Source organism: Podarcis tiliguerta, assembly GCF_965153285.1.
Source record: "Podarcis tiliguerta genome assembly, chromosome: 2".
In the NCBI taxonomy this organism is placed as follows: Eukaryota; Metazoa; Chordata; class Lepidosauria; order Squamata; family Lacertidae; genus Podarcis; species Podarcis tiliguerta.
The window spans coordinates 112407999-112431343 of record NC_139535.1 but is presented as its reverse complement, the minus strand read 5'-3'; the positions used below and the strand labels follow the sequence as shown (position 1 = coordinate 112431343).

The window sequence follows — 23345 nt, the reverse complement described above, 5'->3', positions numbered from 1 at the left end:
CAAAGAATTTGAAAAAAAATGATTATAAAAAGGGGAGATAAAGAAGAAAATACAGTTATAAAAGGGGAAACCAGTGAAATTTATAAAATATTAGTAGAAATGGAGGAACAAGAAGATCAATTAAAAGAAGTGTGGGAAAAGGAGACAACAGGGCAGATTGATAGTCAAAGCTGGGGGGAAATATGGGAGAAACGTACGTTGAAAATGTTGTCTATAAGAATAAAAGAAAATTATTATAAATTAGTTTGAAGATGGCATTTAACACCAGTCAGATTAAATCAAATAAAGAAAGGATATTCGGTGTTATGTTGGAAGGGATGCTAGGTAACAGGGAATTATGTTCACATGTGGTGGGGGTGTAAATATAGACATTTTTTTGGCAAAGGGTGTTTAAGGAGATAACAGATTCCACAGTTCAGATAATGGAGGAACTGGAAATAAAATATTGGAATTAATACCCCAACCCCTAGACATTTACAACAAAATTATGCCTGCCCACCCAAGCACCTCTGATTAATACAAGACGAACCTTCTCCAAGCTGGTGCCCTCCAGATGTTGATGGATCCCCAGCTGGCATGACCAATGGTCAGCGATGATGGGAGCTACAGCCCAACAACATCTGGGGGACAGCAGCTTAGGGAAGGCCGACATATCTCAAGCAGCCCTATGCTATCCCTGCAAATCTCAAATGAGGCACACCTTTTTGAGGAGCTCCTAAAGTGAGGCACCTTGGGAGGTGTGAGGAACTCAATGCAGCTTGAGACGCAAGTAGTTGGGACAGAGAGCTGGACCATAAAGAAGGCTGATCACCGAAGAATCGATACTTTTGAATTATGGTGCTGGAGGAGACTCTTGAGAGTCCCATGGACTGCAAGAAGATCAAACCTATCCATTCTGAAGGAAATCAGCCCTGAGTGCTCACTGGAAGGACAGGTCCTGAAGCTGAGGCTCCAATACTTTGGCCACCTCATGAGAAGAGCAGACTCCCTGGAAAAGACCCTGATGTTGGGAAAGATGGAGGGCACAAGGAGAAGGGGACGACAGAGGACGAGATGGTCGGACAGTGTTCTCGAAGCTACCAGCATGAGTTTGACCAAACTGAGGGAGGCAGTGGAAGACAGGAGTGCCTGGCGTGCTCTGGTCCATGGGGTCACGAAGAGTCGGACACGACTAAACGACTAAACAACAACAACAACCCACCCACCCCCTGCAGGTTCATGGATCACTCTGCCAGAAAACCTGGATCTGGGCGTCTTGCTTAGCAGGTACTCACCACTAAGGCATGCAAGACTAGAGAACATGGATTCATTCTTCATTGACAGTTAAGAGTTTGTGACAACACTGTGCTTCCCTGTCATATCCTTTCAACGGAGCAAGACAGTCATTTGGGATGGGGGGCAGGCGGTCCTTTCCCTAACTTCTCTCCACATTTTCAGTTTGTGTTACTTGTGCAAACAGTTACACTCCCCAGCACAGGCAGAATTAACAATGGTGGGCACTGCCCTTAAAGAGGCACAAGAGAAGCGCTCTACTTACTTGGAATCCAGAAGGTCCAGGGGCACCCTGTTCGCCTCTCTCTCCTACTGGCCCCTAAGAAGAAGAGGGGAAAACACTAGGTTAAGGGCAGGCCTAACAGTGGGATGTGCTGCCTGGGGCAAAGAGTATAGCCCTCACGTGAAAAATCTAACATCACCTAGTCAAACGCATACAAGTTTTCTTAAGCCTACACTTTCCTCTGTTAGCAAATAAGCTGCAGCTATAAAAAAGGACCGCCTTCCATTTACCTGCTAAACCTTGAAAAGTTGCACATTCCAGCACGTTCACAAGTTTCTATGCTGGCCCCAACATAGAGTTCAAACTCAGAGCTGATTCATGCATTAAACTTTTAGGTCCTTTTTTGATTTAATGTGTAATTGAGAATTATTTTTTAAAAACAACAACAACTAGTCGGAGAGCTAGAACTGCCTACAGCTCTGTCAAGTGCACTCTCCATTTTCATTCAGTTTTCAAGGATGCATTGGGGTGGTTTTTTTGGCCATGTAATGTGTTAAATTGTCCTCAATGGGAGCAACTATTCTATGGGAGAGGGAACTAGGAAAAGGGCTCGCTAATACAGATAGACAGGTAGACTAGGAGGTTATAGCACTATTGCTTGTATTTAAAACGCAAAGTGAAGCAATAGTTAAAGAGAGCAATAGTTATAGAGGGAAGGCTAGTAAGATAGTGCCTTGGGTCTAAATATATTTGAAATTAAGTGCCACAGATGTCACTTCAGAGTGGGCATCTCATGAAGAAATGCACACAGGTCAGTTTAGCCATAATAGGTAAAAGGTAAAGGGACCCCTGACCATTCGGTCCAGTCGTGGCAGACTCTAGGGTTGCGGCGCTCATCTCACTTTCAAACTGCTAGGTTGGTAGGATAAGTACACACCAATTATCTCCACACAGGAAAAATGCAATGCTAAAACTGCTCTGAACTTTAAAGAAATTCCAAAAGAAATCACAATTATTAGAATGATTTTGCAGCTCAGTTAGTATGTCACACTAAGCCAAACCATGACTTAGGACAAATGTGTGAATGTACCAGAACCCAGAGAGGAGACTGGAGCTGCCTCAATGTTGCCTGAAAACAGGCTCATGGCTTTTTCTTGTTGCAGACAAACCATGAGCTGCAATCCAGGTTTGCATCCACTTGTAACAGCACAAGGCTCTCTGCTGTCTCTACTCACTTGTAGTGGCCTGTCATACTTCCTGGAATGCTTACAGGAGGACATTACACCCACCCATGGCTAGCAGAAGGCTACTATGAGTGTGTGGAGGCATAAAAAAAGTATAATGGAAGAAAAACAAGCATGATCTTATAAAGCAGGCATGTCCAACAGGTAGATCGTGATCTACCGGTAGATCACTGGACATCTGTGGTAGATCACCGGTAGATCAGGGGCTCCCCCCCAAAAGAAGCTAAAAAACTTTGGCTCCCCTCAATATCTTTGCTCTGCACCCCTAAAATGACCTGAACCACCAAAAACAGGGCTTTCCTTCCTAAAAAAAGCCCTGAACCCCCCAAAAGGGGATAGATCACTGCCAGTTTTTAACTATTTGAGTAGACAGTCTCTTGGAAGTTGGCCACCCTTGTTATAAAGCAAGAGGAAGCACCAACACCCCAGAAAATGTCACCAAAATTCTCCAGACACCCAAATCTTTGGGGCATATTCAGTTCCTCCCTTATGCCTAAGAAAATGCAGGATTTCGATTCGGCCAACCTCCTGCCTGCCAGGAGAAAAACACTCATACTCACAGCAGGCCCTGGTGGTCCACCTGCTCCCGTCTCGCCATCTTTGCCAGGAAGACCCTAATGAGAAAAAGTGATACATTTGAGACAGGATCAGAAAGTCTTGATGAACAATGCAATTTCCCCTCCCACAGACCAAAAATTGCCCCCAAGTACAGGGAGCTGGCAGAAGGAAAGGGCTTTCTTTTTGTATTAGTTTCTTACTAAGCTAGGTTTAAAGGATAGCTGCCTGAAATGCTCATTATGAAGGAAATTGTTGCTGGGTGGCATGATTCTAGGGTGCAATCCTTCCTCCTCCCCTGAGGGCAGTAGGTGTCTCTGGTGTGCACTCCCTGTGCTACCGATCACGGAAAAGCTGCAGGAATGCACAGGGTACGTCAAAACTGCATGTGAAGGTGCAATTTTTTTCAAGAGGGATGGGAGCCTCCAGGAAGACTCATGGCTAAATTCTGAGGTCTCTCAGATGCATTCAGAGAGTTATTATTAAGTTAATTTCCCTCTGCCATTCTGCATCTCATCCTCTAAAGGGCTCGTGGCTCTGAATTCTTTTCCTAACATTTCTGAGAGTCTGATTGCTTTACAGGTGTAACAGTTCCGATCGAAATTAGATTGCAATCAGGTTTGTCAGAGGTGAGCTCTCTGCAAAAGCAGCATTGAACTTAGGAGACCCAGAGCTAAAACCCTTTTATTTCAATCGTTCTGTGGCCATGCAGCAAATTAAGTCACAGTCATTCAACAGACTGTATGCAACTGAGAGGGACCTTAACTGGGACTAAGGTGTCACACGGTACTTTATGAAGCATCTGCCTTCAGTGGCTTCTTCATGCGGTTGGTTGTGAGCACTCTGCATTCCAAAGCACCACCCCCATGTCATCTGGACTGTACCCCAATAAGCTGGGTGGAGGGAACCAAATCATGGCATCCTGTTCAGGCCAGGCAGAGAGAGGCTGGGTTTCTTTCCACTGCAGGACAGGGTGGGGAGGAGATGGCTTCATAATGGCAGTGGGAGGAAGAAATGATAATCAACCCCACTTACTCTTAGGCCAGGAGCACCAGGAAGTCCTTTCTCACCAGCTTTACCAGGTTCACCCTAGATGGAAAGAAAAAACAGAAGTCGTCACTGGTGTGCTTTTGGAAGAAAGCTGAGCCCTCCAATCTCCTGTCCAGCTCTCTCCTTCTCTGTTGTTATAACCAAGGCATAAAGGTAAAGGTAAAGGGACCCCTGACCATTAGGTCCAGTTGTGACCGACTCTGGGGTTGTGGCGCTCATCTTGCTTTATTGGCTGAGGGAGCCGGCATACAGCTTCCGGGTCATGTGGCCAGCATGACTAAGCCACTTCTGGCAAACCAGAGCAGCGCACGGAAACACCGTTTGCCTTCCCACCGGAGAGGTACCTATTTATCTACTTGCACTTGGACGTGCTTTCGAACTGCTAGGTTGGCAGGAGCAGGGACTGAGCAACAGGAGCTCACCACATCGTGGGGATTCAAACCGCCGACCTTCTGATCGGCAAGTCCTAGGCTCAGTGGTTTAACCCACAGCGCCACCCATGTCCTTTATAATCAAGGTATAGGCAGTGCTGTTTTGTGGGAGGGAGGGACACATGGGGGAATGCATACCCCTAAACATTTTGTGAATCTAAGTTTGGCCTCATTGAAGGGCAGTATTTCAATATGAGTAGGAAAATGAGAGTACCTCTAAATATTTTTTTAAAAGAAAAAAAGCACTGGGTATAGGTTTATGATTTTATGGGACCAGCAGAGCAAGCCTGGACAATAACTAAGTGACTTTCCAGCTGTGCTACTTACAAAGTGGAACTATTCTATGTTACAACCTTGTACCATTTCCCCTCAAACATCTTCCCTGGTGACGATGCTCGGGTCATAGTGTCAATGGTTGCTGAGTGCAGATTTACTTACATTTGCACCTTTCGGACCTGGGAAACCCATGACGCCAGGCTGGCCACGGGCACCTTGTGGACCAGGTGGGCCAGGTCTCCCATCTTCACCTGGGGCACCCTGTTGAGAGATAGAGAAACAGGAATGCTTTGTTAATGATGCTGGGAAGACAAGTAAAGGTAAAGGTAAAGGGACCCCTGACCATTAGGTCCAGTCGTGGTCGACTCTGGGGTTGCGGTGCTCATCTCGCTTTATTGGCCGAGGGAGCCGGCGTATAGCTTCTGGGTCATGTGGCCAGCATGACTAAGCTGCTTCTGGCAAACCAGAGCAGCGCACGGAAACGCTGTTTACCTTCCTGCCGGAGTGGTATCTATTTATCTACTTGCACTTTGACGTGCTTTCGAACTGCTAGGTTGGCAGGAGCAGGAACTAAGGAACAGGAGCTCACCCCATCATGGGGATTCAAACCGCCGACCTTCTGATTGGCAAGTCCTAGGCTCTGTGGTTTAACCCACAGCGCCACCCACGTCTCTTGGGGAAGACAAGTAACATATCCCATATAGAGTAGACCCAAGTTTATGGAAGTGCTACTTTGACCCAGACATGCTGGATGTCTTTCAGAACCTCAAAAAGAAAAGGAAAGGCATCAGCCCATAATAAAAATCCACAATCTATTGTAGGGCAATGCCTTTATTATGCCAAGCAAAATGTCACAAATTAGTGAGTGAGTTTTTCTGTTTGTTCCCATGTGGAAAATTAGCATACTGGTGCATATTAGAGCTTTTTGTGCCCTTAGATAATTCCAGTTCCCAAGTGTGATTTTGATTTTAAAAAGCTCACCACTGCAGCATTAACATCCACTCGCCATTCAGTAATGCTGCTCATATAAACATACACAGACTTCCAGTCTGTACCCATACAATATCCAAGGTTCCATTGAGCATCCCTAAGACTCCACCATCCACTTCTCTTGCAAACTCCATATTTGCCTTTGAAACGAACCCCAGAAATTCTGCAGGTCAGCACCCACCTACTTCCTGAATCCCATCTCCTCGAATTGTCTACTGACCACTGTTACCCTCATCTACATATTATCAACTCGCAGTCTTTTACCTGGCATTGCTCAGGAATTCTAAGATACAAAACAAAAACTACGTGGCTTTGAAATCAGTGGAGTTTTGAAAAGTTCCATCCATCATCTTGATTCAAAATTGTGTCCAATTGTATCCAAACATCAAGAAAAGCCTGCTGCTACATCTCAAGATTTTTAGAGGTGGCCAAATGCAGAGCCAAGAAGCCAACAATTTTCCAAAATATATAGTAGATCCATCACTCCTTTCTCAAAGCTCTCGGCACCCCTATTATTTTGGATGACACAAGAAGACAATGATGGAATATACTTACAGATGGGCCAACTTTGCCTTGGGGACCAGCATCACCAGGGCGACCAGTGAGACCCTAGATGCAAGAAGAAAAAGGCAGACCATTAAGACCTTTTCCCAAACTCTTTCCTTGAACAGTCAAAGTCCTTTAGACATCAAAAACTGTCCCGTAATTGCAGAAAAGACAGCTACCCAACCAGTGTTAATGGTGGAGTGATTTGTGACGCTTAAACATGTTGTCATTATTTGTTCAATTTATATATTGCCCTTCATCAAAAGTTCCCAGGGCAGTGTACAACGTTAAAAACACACTACAGAACACCCATGATAAAAACATAATAAAAAGGATACTGGAAGACAGCCTAAAATATAATATAACAGTCCTCTCCCCCACACTTTCACAGGCCATAGGTTATTTAATAGTCATAGGCCTGGAATGTTTTTGCCTGGCGCCTAAAGATGGCGCCAGGCAAGCCTCTCTGGGGAGAGCATTCCACAACCGGGGAGCCACCACAAAAAAGGCCCGTTCTCATGTAGCCACTATCTGAGATAGGGAACACAGAGAAGGGCCTCAGATGACAAGTGCGCAGCCTTGAGGCTGCCTCACACTGTTTATATAAACTTCTGATCTCTCTTAACAGGAAGGGGAGACCTTATACTGAGAATGAACATTCTAGTCAAAGCGGGATTTTTACAAAGCGATTGAAGCAAGAACCACTTTAACCCTCGTGTGTGCAATGTCTTACCCTAGCGCCAGGCAAACCAGGCTCTCCAGGGCGGCCGGGATCTCCAGTGGCTCCTTTGGGACCTCCAAGGCCAGGGGGTCCACGTTCCCCGGGAGCACCCTGCCCAGGAAAAAGTAAGCAAGAAATGCATTAACTCAGAGAAATCAGGAGGGCTAGACCCTGTGATGCTTGGGTCAATGGTTTACCATCCAATGGTTATCTCTGGAAATGGCTATAACTATACACTTGATGAACCATTTTCAAACCAGTTTTAACAGTGAACTTTGCAACTTCTGTGAAAGGGTTGGGGCTGAGGCAACCAATACAACGCAAACCAAACTAACGTTTCCAAAATTCTTTAGCAGGCATGTATGACTGGTTTCAAAACTAGTTCAGATGTAATTTAGACACACCTGTCCTTTGTCTTCACTTTCATTATAAGGTAAAGGTAAAGGGACCCCTGACCATTAGGTCCAGTTGTGGCTGACTCTGGGGTTGCGGCGCTCATCTCGCTTTATTGGCCGAGGGAGCCGGCGTACAGCTTCCGGGTCATGTGGCCAGCATGACTAAGCCGCTTCTGGCAAACCAGAGCAGCACACGGAAATGCCGTTTACCTTCCCACCGGAGTGGTACCTATTTATCTACTTGCACTTTGATGTGCTTTTGAACTGCTAGGTTGGCAGGAGCAGGGACCGAGCATCGGGAGCTCACCCCATCACGGGGATTTGAACCACCAACCTTCTGACCGGCAAGTCCTAGGCTCTGTGGTTTAACCCACAGTGCCACCCGCAACCCTGCACTTTCATTATAGGGATGCCCATAGCATGGAAAAACCAATGCTGTAGCTGATCTTGATTCATTCAATTAAGTTTGGCTGCTCTGACTATTCGCAGACCATTCAAATTTAACTTCTGTGAGTCATTTACCCCATATGTGCCCACTTGACTGCTTCAATTGGAACTGGTAAAAGTGCCACATAATACCCGCACCACATCTGTAAGAACTCGATTGTTCAGTGTGGTAGCACCATAACTTTGGACCTCCCTGCCTATTGATTTCAGGCAGGTGCCTTCAATGCATTCCTTTTGGTGCCCGTTGAAGACATTCTTACTCAGACAAGACTACCCAGATGTTTAGAAAGTTTGTAGGAGATTTAATTTATTTTAGTCTATTTCACTGTGGTTTTAAGCTTCTGTATGTTTTAAATTACAGTTGTAAATTTTTTAGCGATCATTTAATCATTTTCGTAAACCACTTTGAAGTTTTTCTACGATCAATCCCATCAGATGTCAAAGAGATGAACAGTTACACAATTTTCTGAAGACAGTTTTTAATGTAAGATGTTTCGCTGGGGCAACCCAGTCAGATGGACAGGGTATAATAAATTTATTATACTTATTATCATAAGTATGTAATTTTTATGAAATAAATAAAATTTTAAAAAATAGAGCTCCAGCATGGCTTGGATGAAATAATATTTGAGATTACAAAAACATTTAAAAGAAAGCTTCTAGTAAACACAGAAACTTATGCTCTGAGACCCAACTCAGGGGCTTAAAATTTCTTATCAAGTATCTCCAAATTCCATTTGTTACAGAATAAAGTTGACTTAACCTGTGTCCCACCCCACCGCCGATGTTTCTGGACTCCCAACTCTCATCAGTCCAAGCAAGCACAGATAACAGTCAGGGATGATGGGAGTTGTAATCCAGAAATACTGGAGGGTCACAGGTGTCCTATGTCTATTCTAGAGCAAAGCACACAGGGGAAAACATCGCTCCTTCAAAGAAGCAGTCAAAGAACCCTATACAACACAGAGAAAGGAAGCAGGAAAGGACATCTAAATTCACTCTTAGCCCTCCCAAATTTGTCCTTTCATTCAGATGGAAGCACATCAGGGCCCAAATGCTCACCTTGGGACCGGCCAATCCATCCTGACCTGGGAAGCCACGGTTTCCGGGAGCACCCTAAAAACAAGAAAGCAATGATAACATAAGCTATTAAGTCAAGGAGTTCAGGAAGCTGGGAAGGACACTAGGAAGCATTGCCAATAGCAAGGAGTAAACCAGGAACTGTGGACATTTTCAATTTAAAAGGCATGGCTCAAATAGCACAAGGAAGCAGCACAAACAAGAATTACTAGGGGTGCTATAGCCACCAAGTGACCCGATATTATACAACCACTAGACAGGTGACACAGTCCTGCAGTATTTGCTAAGCTTCTGCAGGGGCTTGTCCTGTATCGATATAATATAACCCATTCTAGGTAAAGAGGGTTTGTGCAACAGAATTCCTAATACTCTAAAGTCCACTTCAAATAAGGTCACTTCCTGTTTATTGAGCATTCATCCTGGTCTGCGCAAGGTTTGCAGGTAGGTTAGACAACAGAGCACTAGGCACACTTTCCCAGGGCATTCCCCAATCACTTTCCTTCTTGCACAAAGTCCAGTTTTAAGAGGAAGCAGGCGAGTGGCACAAGAGCACCAAATCAGCTGCAATCGCACAACTTGAATTTGTCGGTATGCGTCTAAACGTCACCCCAAAACCGTCAAAAGTCTGGAAGTGCACTTTGTCAATGTGAAGTGTAAACGCAACACACACATTTGCAAACAGGAGTGTTAGAGAGATTCACTCATCAAACAGCCGTGAATGGCTCCAGCTCAACTGTTGAGGGTATAAAGGTAAAGGGACCCCTGACCATTAGGTCCAGTCGTGGCTGACTCTGGGGTTGCGGCGCTCATCTCGCTTTATTGGCCGAGGGAGCTGGCGTACAGCTTCCGGGTCATGTGGCCAGCATGACTAAGCCGCTTCTGGCGAAATAGAGGAGCGTGCAGAAATGCCATTTACCTTCCCACCGGAGCAGTACCTATTTATCTACTTGCACTTTGACGTGCTTTCGAACTGCTAGGTTGGCAGGAGCAGGGACTGAGCAACGGGAGCTCAGCCCGTTGCAGGGATTTGAACCACCGACCTCCTGATCGGCAAGTCCTAGGCTCTGTGGTTTAACCCACAGTGCCACCCGCGTCCCTTATACTCTGTGTCAAAAAGGTGCACAATGAGATCCACTGTGCAAGCCATTGGGCGTTTCATCAGGCTGGATCCTGGGCAGTGATGGCTATGCTACAGTTCCCAAGGGACCGCTGCACTTTGAGGGTCAGGACTCACCTGCCCCCATGCATCTTAATGAAGAAATTGTTCAAAGTGTACTCATTCCTTGCTTGGCTTTCAAGCTTCATTTGTGCTCCATCTCACCTCCCACTTCCAGAGCCCAGAACAGTCCCTCATCCATCTCTCAGCAGCATCCCACCATTCTGTGCTCAGCTCCGCACGTCTCAGAGTCTGCCCCCTGCTACTTGTGATCCCTGCCTCTCTAATGGCTTCCTGGCACACTCTCTAGCTCTTCCTGGTCCTTTGAGCCCACAGGCAATTCTTCAATGCAGCTCTATGCTAAGGTTACCAGATTTCCCCCCCAAGGAATCCGGGGACACTTTTCAACTTCAACGGATTTTGTCAGGGGACTGATTCGTAAATCTGGGGACTGTCCCCGGGAAACAGGGACGTCTGGTAACCTTACTCTATACTCCATTACAACGACCACTCACCTTCCCCCTGACCACACCTGCTTAAAGCTGAGCAAGAGATAGCAGCTTGCCCCTGGTATGCCACAGAGATGCCAGTAAAGCAAAGTTCTTCCATCACCTTCTGCATTATGCTGGGCACCCCACAGGGCACACTGTAAGTTCCAAAGTAAGCCTATTGGCAGGGGCTTGAGCCATACGGCTCAATGGCTTCCCCTCACAAAGAAGACAGCCCTCTGCTCTTCATGTTTGAAGGTTCCTTGCCCCCCAAAGAATGTCACCTACCCTCTCTCCAGGTGGTCCAATGGGCCCTGCAGCTCCTGGCTCACCACGGCCACCTCTCTTGCCTTCTTCTCCAGCTGGTCCAGGAGCTCCTTGTGGGCCTGAAGGTCCCTGGGGTCAGCGGGGAACAGAACATACAGGCTTAGTCACTCTTTGAGCCCCTTCACCATTTTATGCCAAGCCCTACCAATGGTCAGCCCACTATACTGTCTTAAGGAGACAATAAGGCATCACCAGGAAGTGACCTCAGAGTCTGAGGAGAGAACAATGCAAATAGCCATGGCAACAGAAAGGTAATTTGGGGCAAGAGGCTTACAAGGCAGGAAACAGAGGTCACAGACATAACATTATGATGGCTGACTGGGAACAGTTATGGACCACAGGTATGAAGTTTACGGCATCTAATGCCTTAAGAGAGAATATTATGAAAATGATATACAGGTGGTACATGACACCAGTCAAGCTGGCAAAAATCTATCATTTGCCCGATAACAAATGTTGGAAATATAAAGAGACGGAGGGTACCTTTTTTCACCTTTGGTGGACGTGCCCAAGGATCAAGACCTTCTGGGAAATGATATATAATGAAATGAAAACGGTATTTAAATATACCTTCCCGAAGAAACCAGAGGCCTTTCTCCTGGGCATGGTTGGCCGATTGGTGTTAAAGAAGGATAGAACTTTCTTTATGTATGCTACAACAGCAGCAAGATTACTCATCGCGAAGTATTGGAAGATACAAGAATTACCCACTTTCGAGGAATGGCAGATGAAGGTGATGGACTATATGGAATTGGCGGAAATGACCAGCAGAATCCGAAACCAGGGAGAAGAGTTGGTGGAGGAAGATTGGAAGAAATTTAAAGACTATTTACAGAAATATTATAAAATCAATGAATGTTAGAATGATGTTGGATTGAGGTTAAGGGATTTTTAGTAACAACGGTATGAAGGAATATGTAAAAACGGAATGTTAACAGGTGAAAATTCAAAGGTATAATATATTAAGATCAAGATAAGGATAAAGTAAAGAGGGAAAGGATTTGCTGAATAAATAAACTGAATTGGAATACAAAGAGGGGAGGTGTGGGGAGGTCCGGCAACCAAGCAAATGCAAGATGTGTTATGAAAATTTGAATTGTTTTTAATTGTTTTTCTCTATTATTTTTGTATTTTTCTTTTTCTCTTTTGTGAAAATCTTAATAAAATATTATTATTTTTTAAAAAAAGGAAACAGAGGTCACTATCCTTTTTTCCTGGCTGCAAACTATTTATTGATTTGCTGCATTTATATCCCCCCTTTCTTGCAAGGACGTCAAGGCAGTCCACTCCATTTTATCCTTGTAACAACCCTGTGAGGTGGGCTACGATGCGAGATCCAAAGTTCCCTGGCTGTGGATTTGAACCCAGGTCCCCTCAGCCCTACCCTGACAACTCTAACCACTACCCCAACACTGGCTCTCTTCCAGTGCCCAATAAACTGGGACCATTAATGGCAATTCCATTAAATTTTATCCTGCCAAAGTTTCAGCCCAAGAAGGGATTAGATTTCAACCTTGAGGTGCTGCTGAGTGTAAAAGTATTATCAACTGAATTATTTTAGGCCAAGATATACATTAAATTATCTACTTGCAAATAATTTGCTATTCCCAAATATATCCTTTGATATTCCCAAGACTACTGAGATTGCTTCAGGATATTTTGCCGAGATTTTTAAAGTCAAATTTAAAACTACTTAATTTTACTTAATGGTGGCTATTATGTCTTTTAGACATTTTATGTATTTAATATAATGGTTTATGGATGGTTCCTTGGTATGTTAATTTATTGTCTACATCATGCCAATAAAGGCTGAATAAATATACATGATTCTGCACAGCCATGGGATGTGGAAGCCCTCCTGACTTTCTGTTGGATGAACTGTCTCATATCTATAGAAGCTGATGAGCCAGAGAACCGCTTGGTTTGTGTACACTGGCATAGCTTCACTAAACCCAGCAGGCCTTCTGCTGAAGCACACACACTACTGTAAGGGACTCTTTGAAGGCCTCTGATGCCAACCTGCTGAGCATTATCTCCTCATTTTCAGAATGGAAAATGAAGCAGTGTTCAGCACAGAACGACATCAGTGCCCAAGCATTAAAGAGTGGGGACCCAGATGCAACAGGGCAGCCATTGTTTGCCAAGCCCCAGGCCACCCATAGGACATAATTTTCAGCCAAAGGGACTGGCAGGGGAGATGGCCAAGCCTTATTCCTTCCCAGAAAGCAAGCAGGGGAGATGGGCACAGAGATCCTTTATTATTCAAGATAGGCTATAAAGAAGGCTGATCGCCGAAAAATTGCTGCTTTTGAATTATGGTGCTGGAGGAGACTCTTGAGAGTCCCATGGACTGCAAGAAGATCAAACCTCTCCATTCTTAAGGAAATCAGCCCTGAGGACAGATCCTGAAGCTGAGGCTCCAATACTTTGGCCACCTAATGAAAAGAGAAGACTCCCTGGAAAAGACCCTGATATTGGGAAATATTGAGGGCACAAGGAGAAGGGGACAGCAGGGGACGAGATGGTTGGGCAGTGTTCTGGAAGCTGCCGGCATGAGTTTGACCCAACTGTGGGAGGCAGTGGAAGACAGGAGTGCCTGGCGTGCTGTGGTCCATGGGGTCACGAAGAGTCAGACATGACTAAACGACTAAACAACAACAAAGGCTATAAACTAGTGTTTACCAAACCTAGGTCTCCAGCTGTTTTCGGACTGCAATTCCCATCATCCCTGACCGCTGGTCTTGCTACCTAGGGGTGATGGGAGTTGTAGTCCGAAAACAGCTGGAGACCCAGGTTTCGGGAAGCACTGCGCAAATGGGGAAGCATTTGCCCATATGAAGCGTCAGACCAATGATCTACCTAGTCAAGTTTACTCTTTGACTAGCATCAGTGGCGCTGCAAGGACTCAAGCAAAGTTCTTTCTCAGCCCTGCTACCCAAGACCTATTTAAACGGATATGTGGGGACTGAGCCTGGGACCCTCTGAATGCAAGACATTTGTTTCATCATTCAGCCAAGCCTTTGCCAAAGGCACAAGCTCCTGGTAGCACCCAATTAAATCAGCATGCCGTTTCAAAGTGACATGATACAATTGTGTGTCTTCGTCCCCCGTCCCGATGACCTCTGCAGCAGTAAAACAGTTAACAATGAACTGGCCCTAATGAATTTACAATCTACATGTAGGTATTTTGTGGCTATGTGCCCTCTGCTGGTGTCCTGTCCCATGTTTCACTCTGCCAGACAGCACATATAAGCATTTCATTTGCACAGAGAATAGCATGGAAAATCCACAAGTAGAACTGAACTGCAGTCATTTTCAGGTTTTTATACTGGATTTCATACAACAAGGCACCCATGCATGAAAGTACAAAGCCCAGAAGGAGGAAAGGTGGGCGTTAACCTTCTCTCTTGCCACATGTAGTCTGGGGCAAAGGAATTCTAATTTCTGAACCATGCAGCTGGAGGGGATTATAACGCAGCAGAATTCCCCCTCTACCAGAAGCCCTGGGTGCACATACTATGACGTGGGCTATTGACAGGCTACCACAGTGTTCAAGCTGGTAGTAGCTGGCAGATGGCCCTGAAACTTGTATCATATTGCTCAGTGCATCCACCCTAATGCCCAGAGCAGGCGTAGCCAGAAGGTGTTATTGTTTTTTGTTTTTTTTTAAATATAATTTTTATTCAGTTTACAAATGAAACAAATTAATACAATTCATACGATTTTTAAAAATCATTCTCATTTTTTGACTTCCCTCAACTTGGCTGGTACTCCTTCCCTTCTCAATTTTCCACACATTTCTTAATTATAATCTACTTTGTAAATTAAATCTAATTTCACTCCAATTTTGATCTTTCATTTTTATAAAGCTTCATTAAACGTTACAAGCGTTATTTGTTTTTCACTTAAATTATGCGTATAATCTGAAAATTTTTCCCATTCTTCAGTAAATCTCTGATCTCGTCGATTTCTAATTCTTCCTGTCATTCTATCCAGTTACGCAAAGTCCATCATCTTCATTCTCCATTCTTCCAGTGTTGGTAGTTCTTCTTGCTTCCATTTTGGGCTATAAATATTCTTGCTGCTGTTACTGCATACAAAAATAGTTTCCTATCTTTCTTATTTATCTCATTCCCTACAATGCCTAGCAGAAATGCTTCTGGTTTCTTCACAAAAGTATATTTAAACATTTTTTCAGTTCATTGTCGGAGATGTTATTGTTTTTTGGGGGGGGTTATTGGATTATTGTTTTTATTTTTATTTTATATATTATGATATTATTATGAGTTAGCCACTCCTAGTGTAGAGGATGAACAGGGAGCAACTGATACCGTATTTAGATAAAGGTAAAGGGACCCCTGACCATTAAGTTCAGTCATGACCGACTCTGGGGTTGCAGCGCTCATCTCGCTTTATTGGCCGAGGGAGCCGGCATACAGCTTCCGGGTCACGTGGCCAGAATGACTAAGCCGCTTCTGGCGAACCAGAGCAGCGCATGGAAACGCCGTTTACCTTCCCACCGGAGCGGTACCTATTTATCTACTTGCACTTTGACGTGCTTTCGAACTGCTAGGTTGGCAGGAGCAGGGACCGAGCAACGGGAGCTCACCCCGTCGCGGGGATTCGAACCGCCGACCTTCTGATCGGCAAGTCCTAGGCTCTGTGGTTTAACCCACAGCGCCACCTGCATCCCGATACCGTATTTACTCGAATCTAATGCTCACCTTTTTTGGCCAAGCTACATTGCAAAAATTAAGGTGCCAAATAGATTTGATGGCACATTTACATTTGCCAGCAAATACTTTTTTTTTATTTCAAAGTTCTGAAAATTGAGGTGCACATTAGATTCGATGGCGCATTAGACTCGAGTAAATATGGCACATTCAAAGAAGAGACAGCATGTCAGGCATAAAGGCACGTCAACTAATACTTACAGGTTCACCCTTGGGACCTTGTTCACCTTTGAAGCCTGCAATCCCAGGTTCTCCCTACAGAGAAAGAAAAGGAAACATATTAAGAGTAGTCAAGCTCCTATTATCACGTCAAGCTACTTGCTGATCTGGTCAGCAGAACTTCCTACTCAGCATCCGCCGTGTTGAAACATCCAAAGGGTGCATTCCTTTGAATAGAAGGGCAGAGACCAAACACCAGGCTGGACAAGTGGCAGAAGGACTGAGATGATACAGAGGATGGGAAGGGAAACACTGATGAATGAAAATTGGGAGGCGTGGGAAAGAGAAGATTCTAAATGGAAAGAATCACCAGTCCAGCTTTCGAAGACTCCTAACAGCATGTGCTACAGCTGGTGGATTCTGTTGTTGTACTCAAGATCACTTCTGTTTCTCAACCACGTGTCTAAGTCTTCAAACACACACCACAAAAATCCAGAATCGACCTCATCCCTTAGCAGGTGTGGATATCCTCACTATCAGACAGACTTTCTGAACTTGGGTAAACAGAGCCGTACACAGAATTCCCAATGTGACCATATCCGATTCAACTTTCGACCCCTTTCCTAATAATCCCTAATTTGTCTTTTTTCACTGGCACGTCACACTGTCAATATTTGCAGTGAGCTATTCATCATGACCTCAAGATACCCTGCCTGGGGAGTCACTGAAAGGTCAGATCCCATCAGAGCAAGAAAATATCTCCTCTTATCTCATAACTGCATATATGCGGACACTACCAAAGAACTGCAAGAGACTGACGAGGTAGGATTTCCCTTTGTAGAAGCCATGATTATTCTTTCTCATGTTTATAATTCTCCTTTTAAATAAAGCTTTCCGCTAATTTTCCAGGACTGGAGCCTCTAATTTCTTGGATTGTGCATGAAAACTGGTGTTCTGATAAATATCTTCCTGTTTTTATGGCAAAGAAGCTGATTTTAGTGATAAGATACATGTTTTTGCTAGAAGCCAAGCAATCGTCACATATGAGAACTCTTTAAGAATACCTGGGCATCTGCCACCCAAGACCCAATGACTTGTTTGGTTTAGATGTCAAAGCACCTCTTTGTCACCAGTATACGAATACTCAGCATGTTTTCTCAGAAGTTAAGTCCTTCAGAGTTCAGCTGGCAGTCTGCTCCTGTATATGTGTCTAGCACAGAAGCATTTGTCCTTCACAGAATCATAGAATCATAGAGTTGGAAGAGACCACAAGGGCCATCGAGTCCAACCCCCTGCCAAGCAGGAAACACCATCAGAGCACTCCTGACATATGGTTGTCAAGCCTCTGCTTAAAGACCTCCAAAGAAGGAGACTCCACCACACTCCTTGGCACCAAATTCCACCGTTGAACAGCTCTTACTGTCAGGAAGTTCTTCCTAATGTTTAGGTGGAATGTTCAGATGCCCCCAAGGTGGTTCAGATGTAGGTCTCTTTCTAACACCTTCCAAAGGGAAAAGCAATGCAAAGCATTCATTTAGCTTCTATGCAATCTCCTCACGTTATTTTAGTACAGTTGTACCTTGGTTCTCGAACGCCTTGTGACTTGAACATTTTGGCTCCCGAACGCCCGGAAACCCGGAAGTGAGTGTTCTGATTTGCCAAAGTTGTTTGGAACCTGAACATCTGACGCCGCTTCCACAGCTTCTGATTGAGTGCAGCAAGCTCCCGCAGCCAATCGGAAGCCGTGTCTTGGTTTCTGAACGTTTTCGGCATCCGAACGGACTTCTGGAACGGATTCCGTTCGAAAACCAAGGTACAACCGTCATTCTTCCATGCTGTTGTCACACCTTTTTCTCAACACGGACAGTCCATCTCTGGGGCTGCTTGGTTCCATCTCAGCTGAGGCTCCTCCATAATATACGCTCTATCTAGAAGCCGCTTGCTTTTCGTTGCTCAGCACAGAGTGAAAGGTGCCTCTGCTTCTCTGCGTATCACAGAGAACTCTGAGGTTCAAGGACTCTCCCTTTGTGCTGGGCACAGAGAACTAAGGGGAACTAAGGATGCAGTTAGCCAGATACACCAAAATAATTTCTCACCACATCCAACATAGGAAGCTGCCTTATACCAAGTCAGACTGTTGGTCCATCTAGTTCAGTATTGTCTACACTGACTGGTAGTAGTTATCCAGGGTTTAAGGCAGGGAACATTCCCAGCTCTATCTGAACTTCTGCATGCAAAGCAGGTACTCTACAACTGAACCATGTCCTTTAACCCAAGTGTTTCTGAAGCCCCATGTGCACTGAAATACTGACCTCTCCACATGGCAAAAAAATCAAGGGACTGGCAGGGTTAGGGCTGATCATCGATAATGACTGGCTACAAAAGCCAGGCAAAATCTGTGGGTTCCTAGCTACTTTCACCTCTTATTATCCACTTTCCCAAAGCTTAGTTAAAATGTGAATATCAGCCTTGGGGAGAGGTTGTTAGTTTCCGTTTTGCCACTGAGCAGCTGCGTGGAGTCACAGGACTCTGTTTACATTCCAGAGACAGTCCAGGCTATTGGAAGTCTCACGGGAGACTAGAGACGGATGTAACGTTACTGGTTTCCTGTTTCCTTTGTTCAGTTGCTCTCTGCTTTCATAGAGAGAGGATGTGTCTTTGCTCTCTGCGTAGTTAGGATGATAAAACTCTTTGCAATGGAGCCCAAACCTCTTGTCTCTTTCCTGTGCCGGAAACTCTGCTGAATGGAACGTGCCTTGGAGCCTTATCAAAGGCTCAGGTTGTTAAACACGTCGGGAGGCGATTCCGAAGGACTCGGGGGAAGAAAATGAGCTTTATCAGCTTGGCCGAGCGGAGACCCCAACAGAGGTTATGCCTAGTAACTTTGAGCACAGGATCATCAGTCTGGAGAGTCAGACACCTTGAAGTTTTGCATTGGTTTGGGTTTCTTACCGCCTGGCCTTTGGGACCCAAAGGCCCGGTTGCACCTTGAGGCCCAGGTGGTCCACGTGGGCCAGGAAATCCCGGAGCGCCAGCAATGCCAGGAGCACCCTATGGACAGAATCGAGAAAGCAATTAAGGACAGGAGGGGAAAGTGCAGGCGGTCTGAGAAACAGCACATTACTTGGCAAACTATTTTACAGGTTCTTGATCGATACTGTTCATGTGATGGGCAGAGGTTATTGAGCATTCACTAGATCTTCTGCAGACAACATCAGTTCTACCTTTCAAATGCATCTCAACGCACCCAAGTAATGTGGCACTCACCGCTGATCCTTTGGCACCAGGGATCCCATCAGTTCCAGGGTTGCCCTAAAAACAAAAAGAAGGCATTGATCAAACCTCTTTCCAATAAATGGTTGACTTGCTCCCTACCATGTTTCCTTCCCAGAGGGCTACCCAATATATTAATGGACAGATTATTAAAGCATGGGTCTTTTTTTTTCCTTCAGAAAAGGGATAAGAGTACCAAGAATGGTGAGCCTGGAAAGAAAGCACATCCATATTCTTCATGGGGCAAGTTAGTAGGTCAACAAACATTTAGTAGTCTTCCTGCATTATGTTTAAACAAACGTGTTGCACTTCCCTCATCCTGCCCATTATCAGAGCCATTTTCTTTCATCTTCTAAAAAAAAAATGGAACACGTTTTGCATATATCTACCAACTTTACTATAGACACTTTTCTAATTTTCTTGTTGAAGAAAGGGGTTGTTGTTGTTTGTTACCTTGCACAGCCCCAGCAATTTCACAACCACGTGTCAAAATTCTCTGCTTTGTTCCATAATAATAATAATAATAATAATAATAATAATAATAATTTATTTGTACCCCGCCCACTCCAGCCAGAGCCAGGCCCAGGGCAGCTAACATCATAAAACACAGTATACAAAGAAGATAAGAGCAGAAAAATAGGCAATCAATTAATTAAAATACATCATAAAACTAAAAGATCTACAAAGCAAAATTCTTGATGTGCAAATGCTAGTGCCACGATCCATGCACAAATTTAGCTTTAAAAGGGGGGGGGGGAGCAAGACCCAGATCCACATCCTTGAGAGAAGGAAGCATATTTGAACTACAAACATACAAGGAGAAATTGAGGGCAGCCAGGCCCAAAATGGGAGTGGAGCACAACGGCGAGGTTCTGCTCTAGACAGATATCATTTAGAAATCTAGACAGATATGATTTAGAAGCATGAATGAGGACAGTGTCACTGTAGCAGCTGGGTGGGGATTCCCTCCTAGCAAGTAGAACGAGACAGGCTCCCTTATGCAACGCTTTTAGCACTACAGGCTAGCAAATTGCCAATCATTAAGTTTACAACTGCAGTTTAACCAGGTGGGTGGGGAAAAGAGAGACACCTGCTTCACATGACCTTACGGATGCACAGCTCACTTATGATTTACCTATCCTAGCAGGTGGAAAACACTGATTACCAGGGGGAAGAACATGTCAAGGTAGAACATGAGACTCAGAGTTGTGAGTTGTGGGTTTGAGCCCCACGTTGGGCAAAAGATCCGTGCATTGCAGGGGGTTGCATGAGATTACCCTTATGGTTCCTTCCAACTCTACAATTATACTATTCTAAGGTTGTAGCAGCCAAATCAGCAAAGAGCCCTGTAGCACCATACAGAGCCAGCAAATTTAATTATTGCTTTCGTGAATTAGAGTCCGCTTCATGAGATGCATGAAGTGCAAACCTGCAACCGAAGGTTCTATTTAATGCATCTGATGAAAGAAACAAGAACTATTATAATTTATGCCATAATAACATCGGTTAGTTGTTAAGGCGACAAAAGACTCCTTTTTGCCAATCACCAGCACAGTCTTTCAATCCATTGGGTATGGTGTTGAGTTAAGTTTGTGTCCATGCACAAGGGCTCAAATGGCAATTTCCTCAGGGTCATCACACCAAATATAGGCAAGGTCAAGATTAATAACCATGCCAAATGCCCAGCAGAATATGGCCCAGACAAAATGTGACTTTGGCTGTTAAAGGTAAAGGGATCCCTGACCATTTGGTCCAGTCGTGAGCGACTCTGGGGTTGCGGCGCTCATCTCGCTTTATTGGCCGAGGGAGCCGGCGTACAGCTTCCAGGTCATGTGGCCAGCATGACTAAGCCGCTTCTGGCAAACCAGAGCAGTGCACGGAAACGCCGTTTACCTTCCCGCCGGAGTGGTACCTATTTATCTACTTGCACTTTGACGTGCTTTCAAACTGCTAGGTTGGCAGGAGCAGGGACCGAGCAACGGGAGCTCACCCTGTCACGGGGATTTGAACCGCCGACCTTCTGATCGGCAACTCATAGGCCCTGTGGTTTAACCCACAGTGCCACCCGCGCCCCACTTTGGCTGTTACAACCTACTAATTGTCTAGAATTTCCCAGTTGTAAAAAAGGGGCATCTTGCTTCTTGTGCCGCCTTTCCTTAATATAGTATTACCATCCATAAGATGTTGATTGCCCCATTATCAAAAGGCATGTAAAAAGTGGGCAGCTGTGGTTAACTATGTGCATGTGTGAGTAGATGGGCTTTTTGTACCCACATTTTAGCAGGTGGGCATGGAACGTGTGTTAGTGAACCTTCACATATGGTTGAGCATATGGCTTCCCAGGTCCTTTATTTTTGCGTCCGATTTTGGCTGGTGGCCCACATAGGGGTTGAACTAGAGAGAATCCTTTGGGACGCTTTCAACTCTATCATTCTATGAAATATAAGCAACTAGTACTCATGCAGAGAAAGGCTGTGCAAATCCTGACTTGGCGCTGCCATCTGCTGGTGGTTCCTGTATTTACACCTAGTTCACTTCCCATTGCTGGTTAAAACACAAGCAGCTGGGAAATCAGGGAATATTTTTGCATATATCTACAGGGGGAAGAAAAAGAGTAAATAGCCACAGAATAATCAAGTTGAACCCTATACCTGATTAGAAATGATTTGTCAGTTAAGGATGATTTCTCCCTCAAGGATAATTTTGCCCTCACACCACAGCTAGAAGTACTTGCTAAACGTAAGGTAAAGGACCTCTGGACAGTTAAGTCCAGTCAAAAATGACTATGGAGTTGCAGCGCTCATCTCGCTTTCAGGCCGGCATTTGTCCACAGACAGCTTTCCGGGTCATGTGGCCAGCATGGCTAAACCGCTTCTGGCATAATGGGACACCGTGACGGAAGCCAGAGCGCATGGAAACGCTGTTTACCTTCCCGCCACAGTGGTACCTATTTATCTACTTGTACTTCATGCTTTCGACTTGCTAGGTTGGCAGGAGCAGGGACCGAGCAGCGGGCAATCATCCCGTCGCGGGGATTCAAACCGCCGACCTTCTGATTGGCAAGCCCAATAGGCTCAGTGGTTTAGACCACAGAGCCACCCGCGTCCTGGCAGAAGTACTTGGATAACACTTTTATTCAGGTGAGGTAAGACTATCCAGCGGGTGCCTTTCTCCACTTGCTAAGTGGAATGTGTCAACCAAGCCAGTCACAAAGAAAAATCCAATCACGGCACTGAAGAGGACTGGATTAGATGCCTCTTAGGGTCCCTTTCAACTCTACAATTCCATGATCATAGAGCTGGATTACCATTATTCTATATACTCCACAGAACAGTGCCCCAACCAAATGGCTAGGCACGTTTTTCCAAGTCAAATTAGTCCATACACCATTGAAACAATGTGGTTTTGTCATTTAAAAGCAACAATTATTTTTGAGTGGACCAATGGATCCCACAATGTGATGCCAACAGGTTTTTGGTTTTTTTTGTGTGGCTCAATGGTCCTCTAAAGGATTTCCATATTTCAACTCTTCTCTCTCTCTCTCTAAATTACTGACTGCTCCCATAGCCTCCCACTGGGGCACTGTAATGCAGCATGAATAACTGGATCTGGCCAGCCCAGCTGTCGGTCACCTGATGACATCAGGTGACCCATTTGCACAACATGTGGTGTGCATGGCACTTTGAAGTGACAACCAGCTGACAGTCTGGGCTTCAAAGCACCACCATGCTGTTCTTTGACAGCACAGACCTTCAGTTGAAAGGTTTCGTGTGCTACTTGCCATTTATAAAAATAACAGTAATACTTCTTTTAAAATCATAACATTTTAAACTGGGCATTCCCCCTGCTCCCCTGCTGTGGTTCTGTGATGTGAAAATGTTGTTATGGCATGCCCCCAGGACACCCAAATTTGTTTCTAAAAACAATATTACAGTCATACCTCATGTTATGTTTGCTTCAGGTTGTGCGTTTTCAGGTT

General features: G+C 44.9%; 2 protein-coding genes across 9 annotated transcripts in view; one reads left to right on the top strand and one right to left on the bottom strand.

The window, feature by feature from the left end:
• CSAD (cysteine sulfinic acid decarboxylase) overlaps positions 1-23345 on the top strand; it is a 742174-nt gene that overhangs the window by 6125 nt on the left and 712704 nt on the right. The gene's annotated exons all lie outside the window — the stretch shown is intronic.
• COL2A1 (collagen type II alpha 1 chain) overlaps positions 1-23345 on the bottom strand; it is a 99389-nt gene that overhangs the window by 31024 nt on the left and 45020 nt on the right. For all 8 annotated transcript variants that reach the window (XM_083427281.1, XM_083427283.1, XM_083427282.1 and 5 more), the window contains 11 exons: positions 19361-19405; positions 19046-19144; positions 16136-16189; positions 11163-11270; positions 9213-9266; positions 7321-7419; positions 6597-6650; positions 5214-5312; positions 4330-4383; positions 3300-3353; positions 1538-1591 (listed from right to left, as the gene is read on the bottom strand). In XM_083427281.1, coding sequence (XP_083283407.1) covers positions 1538-1591; positions 3300-3353; positions 4330-4383; positions 5214-5312; positions 6597-6650; positions 7321-7419; positions 9213-9266; positions 11163-11270; positions 16136-16189; positions 19046-19144; positions 19361-19405 — 774 coding nt within the window. The remainder of the gene's footprint in view (positions 1-1537; positions 1592-3299; positions 3354-4329; positions 4384-5213; positions 5313-6596; positions 6651-7320; positions 7420-9212; positions 9267-11162; positions 11271-16135; positions 16190-19045; positions 19145-19360; positions 19406-23345) is intronic.